The sequence below is a fragment of the Barbatula barbatula genome (assembly GCF_947034865.1).
Source record: "Barbatula barbatula genome assembly, chromosome: 10".
Classification (NCBI taxonomy): domain Eukaryota; kingdom Metazoa; phylum Chordata; class Actinopteri; order Cypriniformes; family Nemacheilidae; genus Barbatula; species Barbatula barbatula.
Window position 1 is genome coordinate 10,976,541 of NC_136773.1, and position 7,613 is coordinate 10,984,153.

Consider the following 7,613-nt stretch of genomic DNA (forward strand, 5'->3'; position numbering starts at 1 on the left):
GAGTCACTGCTATATAAACCAACTCTCCTATCACTACTCTACTGCTGTATGCAAGATCCGACACACTTCACGTCAATCAAACTCTCTCTCTCTCTCTCTCTCTCTCTCTCCCTCTCTCTGTACAATTAGGACAATAAACCAGTTTTCTCCCTTTGCCATGACTGGTGTCTATAAGCATTGAGCACATCGTCTTCCGAACTGCTTGTTCTTACTGTAATAGAACTTCAATTAATTAAATTGCATATTCAAAATGAAACAATATTCTTAAAACAAATTAATATTATTATCATTATAAAAACTGTCTTTTTTAACATCATCTGTTTGTCTGCAGAGAAAAGCCTAGACATGTACACTTAGGTGCTCAAGCTTTATTACCAAAAATCCCAATGGATACCTAGGAACCAGGAGTTTAAGTAGCCTTCGTGTGCGTATTTTTTTGTTAATCTTTGAGGATGCAAAATATGGGATACTAAATATAAAACATAAAAATGTAAAATCCATGCTAAAATAATCGTGTTTATTGTGTCAATTGCAGGCACATTGTTAATTCTCAAAGAGCGCAGAATGAAAATGTAAATATTTAATGAAATAAATTTTATTAATTGTAATAAATTTACATGTTAATGTCATTATTTTGTATAGAATTATATTTCTTGCGTTTCTATTGGAAAATACAGGCTGACCGTTTTTTTCTGCTTTTAGTATGAATGTTAGTGAATGGTCACGTATACGTGCGGAAACGCCTCTTGTAACAAACACATAATTCCAATATTTAACTTGCCAAAGTGTCATCATTCATTCGAAAAATTTTAACGCCGAAATTTACAAGCCTTCGAAAAATGTTTTTTAAGGAAAATTATGTAGTAACAAGACATGGAATTGCATGGAAGGCTACTTAAATCATTTTAAGGGCATTGTTTGCTCCAAACGAGTTGAATAGTTGGGACCCCCTTAAAAATAAGGGTATTACATCTCAATGGGCTATTCTTTCAATGACTTCTCAAATCAAATAATTAGTAATCAATAATAGACTAAATTGTGACACTTTTTAAAATATGAATGTCAGCCCATTAAACTTACAATTACATAGTGTGCGTTCACGTCCTTGTATTACAATTAGAAATATGTATAGGCTACTGTATATTAACTCTTCAGTATATACAACTTCGATTTTGCATTATTGTTCATTATAAAGTGTTACTTAAATAATGATAGAAGCTTTAGAAAAATAACGTGCTCCCAAATTGTCCTACTTTGAATGATATTCAGATGTTAATTTTATTTTCATTTACAGCGGAGAAATAAATATTTTACTGTCCGAATTATTCACCGACAAAAACAACGGCATTACTAACATAACGAAATTAACAACCGACATTTATATTTGCCTAAAGAACTCGGGCTCATGTGATGAAATGATGCAGAATTTGAATAGTTGTAAAATAGGACATACTGTATATTTATCTCTATGATCACAACAGAGATTTCCGATGTAGTAATAAACTATAAATAAGACAAATTTGTTCGTCAATTCAAGTGTGTAAAGTCCTTTAGTTAAACAAAAATGTAAAACAAAGTCACGTTTTCTCTGCAATGTATCTTTAAGTCTATCCTTCATTTAAGAGTCTGGCAGGTGTCTCGGTCAGTAGTTTTTCTCATATCACTTTCAGCACGTCCAGACAGTATTAACCGTGTGAAACGATGACGGTGAACAGAAAACCAACATATCTTTCGGTTTTTGTTACAGAACGAGTGAGAAAGCCAGCTCGTCCCAGACAGCAGCACTTTTGTTTGACATTATGATGCTTATTACAGATGGACCGTGGCTTTGAAGTACGGAGCGCTGAAGTCCTCAAACGGGGACAGTGTCGGGTTTCTGCGTTTCAGAGCCTTGTGTCCGCTGTCGAAATGATTATCATTTCCCCATGTATTAGAGAGTAAATATAACTTGCAGAGGATCCGAGATAGCAGGCGCGGTGTTCAAAGCGTAAGGGATTATGTAAGGGAAATCTAAAGATCTCCACTGGAAAGGCTTGAGCTCTTTCTGGTCCGAGAACCCGATCAAAGGGAAGAAATGTGAACAACTGTGTGAAGCTGCGCTGCTGAAGGTTTTAAAACAGGGATGTGACAGAATATCAAGCGCTAATGGAAGTGCATTGTGGCACCTATGAAACCCGCTGAGTTTGGTGAGATCCGGAGTGCTGGTAAAGACATCGAAGGCACCACATGGGGAGAAGTGATATATCAAAAAGGAATTTGCAATAAAGAAGCAATTTATATTTCTGCATATTTACAGATGAACTGAAACTTTAGGTTTGATATAAATCATTACTTTATAAGTAAGCTTTTATGAGCTCAGTCTCTATTTGCCCTTTTAAAATGTTGTTACACCACGAGAGGGCAAACAGCTTAAACGGTTATAGGGTCTCAGATTAAAAATGATCCCATATCCCCATCCCGACCAAATATTACAGCCCCAAGACCAGACATTTGTTAAAAAGAAGTTCAATAACCATCATTTACTTAACATTGACCTAATTGTGTGTGGTCTTATTGGTTCAATAGCGCTATAGCATTTAAAAGAACAGTTCACCCAAAAAAAAGGAAATTCTGTCATAATTTACTCACCCTCAAGTTGTTCCAAATCTGTATCAATGTATTTGTTCTGATGAACACAGAGAAATATATTTGTAAGAATACTTGTAAGCAAACAGTTCGTGGCCCCCATTGACTCACAATTGACTCAGAACTGGTTGCTCTCCTACATTTTTCAAAATATCTTCTTTTTGCGTTTAACAGAACAAAGACATTGATACAGATCTGGAACAACTTGAGGGTGAGTCAATTATTCATTATTGGATGGACTGTTCCTTCAAGAATTATAGAACTGTATAAGAAAACCAACTTTCAAATCAACAAAAACTGTCTTACTATAGGCTATTTCGTCATTTTTTGTCAAATGTTTTTAAAACACATTTTATAGTCAGTGGAACCATTTTCCATCACAATATTTGTTTTATAAATAGGCTAGGCTATTAAATTGAAAGGTTCCTTAAAAAGGAAAATCTTGTCACTTCAAACCTTTATGAGTTTCGTGCAGAACGCAAAAGAACATATTTTAAAGAATATCTTTTTTTAGTTCTGCGGAAGAAACTTTCGTTTTAAATCGAAAACAGGGTGAGTAATTGATGACAGAATTGTTCCTTTTGAGTCAGCCAGGCAAAGAAACTCTCAACTTTATTGTAGTAAGAGACGCTCTGTAGTGACTTGCCATGCTCTCCGTTCTTTATCTTAAAATCTTAAAGTAAAAAAGTCAGATCTACATACATACACAGACAAATGACAGTATGCACGCTGAGTGGTCAAGGGTCCCGTGAATCTCCGCGGTTTCTGAATGAATGACGCCAGTCAGCTCAATCAATTAAAGGTTGATGCCCAGAGGCTGAGCTCATCAATAACGCGGTTCCCGGTACAGGAGCTTCATTAGACAACCCGACACCCATCAGATTAATAGAGAGACGAAGAGCTCAATGCTCGAGGTGCAAATGCCCTCTACTTTTGGATCGTGGGGATGTGTACGGGTTCATACACAACGGAAGCCGGCTGTTAACGGCCTAAAAGCACTTTCGGAAGGGCACATTACGACCTTAGCTCGGACATTAAAGGATTCCGCCACGTTGCTGTAAGCGGTAGGTCAGTACGACAGGTCAAATGTATCACGAGTATGCAAGTTGAGGGTTTGCGTACGGACATTCTGTAACGAAAATGTATTATTGGCTCACGTTAATCACTTATATGCGTTTAAAACCCATTCAATGGTCCAGGTGAGCTACAGTCCGGTCACTCGTGATCTTAAAGGGACCGTTCACCCCAAAAAATAAAGATTTCATTTTTGACTTACCTTCACGTCATATGAAATTTGACTTTTCTTTCGTAAAACACAAGATAACACTTCAAATAACTTTTCAGCTTTGACACCCGAGTTCCAGACACAAAACTTCTTTGGGGGATCTGTAAACTGTAGTCTTTGCAGCAGCGTCACAGGCGGATCTGTTAGTTAACGAAATATCACTTTAAATAAACGCTGTTAAAGAATTTACAAGTGGATGTGTATTATTTTAAAACCGTAAAATGATTGAATGGGTAAGATGCATGGCGCCATCTATAGCTCACTTGCGGTGTTTTCACACTTCTAACCAAGTGTCAAGTTATTGAGCATAGTTTTCAATTATTTGACACAATTCACAACAACAAAATCTCAGTAAGCTGTAAATTTATCAAGCACTATCAAGCATCAGGACTTTACAATAAAAAAAATACAACATCATTAAAAACTAGTTAATGTTCAAAGACAGTCTTACAGAATTAAGAGTTAACTTTAACAAATGCATTTCAAAAGTGTCCTCAAAAGAGGAATGTATAAAGTTTAAAAAACATCATCAAGACAGAAAGCACAATGAAAACTGGTTTTCTATTATAATCCTGAGCACTTACAAAATGGAAATCTTCTACCATAACATTTTCTTTTTTTGCAAGATTCTATATAAATCTCTGGTGTTTTCCTTAAAAGGAATATCCTATAAATAAAAAATTACCACAAACATAGGTTCCCCTGAGACCAAAATTTGATTTTTTTTAAATGGTCAGAGTACAGAATGGTTCTTTCTGACTTCGATTTTTTTCTTGAATGTCTCAAAAGTATTTCTGATCCACATAAAAATAAAATTTCCCCTATAGCAGTCTTCCCCTGAAGTCTTTTAAACTGAAAATATATTTTAAAATCTAGGGGGGAAATTAAGTTGATAAAAACAGTTGATTAAAAAAAGCACAGAGAAACATCAGTCCATATGTTAGTTTTTTAAAATCGTTTCCATCGTTCCCCTCTTGAGGCATCTCTTGAGTCTCTCCGGCGTTCGGGGGTGTAATTTCTGTTGCGCCCTCCACTACGATCATCGTGCTGAAAAAAGTCTCCCCTATCACGCCGATGATGGTCGTGGTTGCTCTGGTTGTTACCATGGCGTTGATCTCTGCCTTGGCTGCTATTTTCCTGATGGGAGTGTCGATTACCGCGTTGACTAGCCAAATCTTGTCGCCAGGAGTTACTCTCTCCTTCTCCCCTTTGCTGCGGACTGCCCATCTGGAAGGCCCCATTAAGCTGTTGCAACTGCTGCATCTGAATTTGCCACATATTGTTCACCTATTTAAGAAAACAACTGTCTTCAGACCGTAGTTCATGCTTCACCGCATACACATGTAAAATAAGCATTTACAAGACTTTTTTGTTGATCTGTTATGCAAGTAATGAAAGTCTCACCATAGCCTGTCTTTGTAGACTGTCCGGTGAACTGAAAGACCTTTGCGGATGCTGCGGAGGAGAATAGGAAGGAGAGCCCATCTGCTCGGGGGTTCTGCCAAAAAAGTTTGAACGAGTGAGAGAAATCAAGACCAGGGCCTCTATTTAAGATTTGAATTTACCACTAGTTCTCCTAAATATCAGTAAAAAAAAATTGTTTCAAGTCTTAAAACGTTTTCACAAGGCTGTTGAGAGCAACATCTACTAAGGAATAGAAAGAAATCCAAGCCAAGAAAAGGACGAGTCTGACATCGGTCATAGTTGGTAAGCTTGCTGACATCATCCATAGCACCAGAGTGATTTTACGGTCATGTGACCCGTATGCTCTTTGAGCTATAAAGTATTAACAACTACCTGCATGTTTGCTTTGATAAAAACATAATTTAGTCATGAGAAATTAATTTATCTGCACTCACATTTGACAATTGCCTTGAACTTTTCTGTTTTTTGCATACTATTCATAACTCTTACTGATTCTCACTTACTATATAGTAAGGATGAAGGCGATTTCGGACGAAGGGCATGTTTTTTCTATTTCAGATGTCATATGTGTATAATCATCACATACATCGAAATACAACTCGTTCTTGCATCTCAGCTTTCTTCATTATTTCTTTCACATTTAATACATAGTTAAATTAATTTCGTGAAGAATCGCTACACTCATGGCTTCCTCAAGCAATGAACTGTGGGCAATATTTACCATTATTATAAAATTGTGTTAAATATATGAAAAATAGACCACCTATGCACTTACTTATTGGGACATATCAATTCTAATTTCGAGTACTATATAAATTGGACAAGTCAACACCAGCTGTAAACAGGGACGTAACACCACCATATAAATATCACAAAAATACCTTCCGCCACGATGACCAGGTGTATTTGCTGGACTGGGGTTTTGAGAGTTTGCCGGACTTTTGCCCTCCTGGTTGATATGACTGCTGCCTGTAACAGACACAAACGATTGAGACGATGAATTACATATGACCTGTACAAAATTGCATATTTCAGTGCTTCACTAAGAAAGAAGAACTTACTGCATCCTTTCTATCATCATATAAGCTCTTTTTAATACATGATGGTGAGTGGGTTTCTCAGAACTAATGGTATATGCTCAAATGATAGACAACATTTATTGAGTGGCTAATGTGAAGTCTGACACAAAGTGATGTAAAAAGCATCCTACCGGATCTGAACTGTATGTTGAGCGGTCTTCCAAATAAACGGATTCCTCCCAGCAAATTTAAAGCATAGGGCACAGAGACCTCGTGTTTAAAGTTAACAAATGCAAAATGTTTGGATTTCCCATCATTGTCTTTGGGGATTTTTACTTTAACCAGTGGACCAGCCTGAATGGAAAACAGAGATTAGAGGAGTGTTATTTCACTGTACGCGTGTAACGATTGACATTGGAATTGCTCAACTTTGCTTAACAATATGAGCGGTAACGTAACATTTGGCAACATTTTATACACTGCACGACGATAACACTCTTTCAAATTAACTGATACCTTTAAACGAAACTTAACGTTAATGTCTTCTACTCTAAAACTAGGAAACTGCAAACAAATAGGAGTGAAATACAAACAGAAACTATGATATCATGGTAAACCCTTATCAAACATCCAGTGGTGTGCGTGTTTGGTAAATATTTAGGTGAATAATCGATGCTTAAAGTTTACGTTATGGACATAAACAGCAGTTCATCATTAGCATCAGCAAGCTAATCATGCTAGCTAAAGCGCTTACCTGTAAAAACAGCTCGAATATAAGTTCTTCTGTTACTTTGGGATCCAAGTTCCCTACAAATAACGTCCGGTCAGCCTCGTCGGCTATTCCCATTATGAAAAATGATGATAATCCAGCAGATCGATCGCGTTAAACACGTTGGTTCAAATTTATGAAACGAGTACACTTTAAAACCGACCCTGCCGTATATAGACAGTCACTGTCGTGGTGACCATTTGCTTCACGACACAAAGTGCAACTCAAATAAAGACCTCGTGGAGGCGCCGTTTCACAGTTCATTTTAATAAGCAACATGTGCAATAATCATAATGAAACACAATATGTCAATTCAATCCTTCTACACGATTGTAAATGCTACACCTGTGATGCAATTCTCATAATAAAACTAGACAAACCTTAGTTATGTGAATTGACTTCTGACTTTGTGTTCTAACAGTCAAATGTTTATTTCTGTTAGTTTATTACAAGAGCATGGATGTCACAGAGAGTTGCAGCTCGTTTCTAA

At 36.7% G+C, this 7,613-nt stretch overlaps 1 protein-coding gene across 1 annotated transcript; it reads right to left on the reverse strand.

Annotated features, from left to right (window-relative positions):
- Nucleotides 1-3,909: 3,909 nt before the first annotated feature.
- On the reverse strand, nt 3,910-7,364 carry rbm7 (RNA binding motif protein 7). Its single transcript, XM_079466608.1, has 5 exons — nt 7,109-7,364; nt 6,546-6,708; nt 6,217-6,304; nt 5,315-5,408; nt 3,910-5,197 (listed from the first exon to the last, which is right to left on the reverse strand). Exons 1-5 carry the CDS (start codon nt 7,199-7,201, stop codon nt 4,859-4,861), a joined length of 777 nt encoding a protein of 258 aa, XP_079322734.1. The 5' UTR covers nt 7,202-7,364; the 3' UTR covers nt 3,910-4,858.
- Nucleotides 7,365-7,613: the final 249 nt, after the last annotated feature.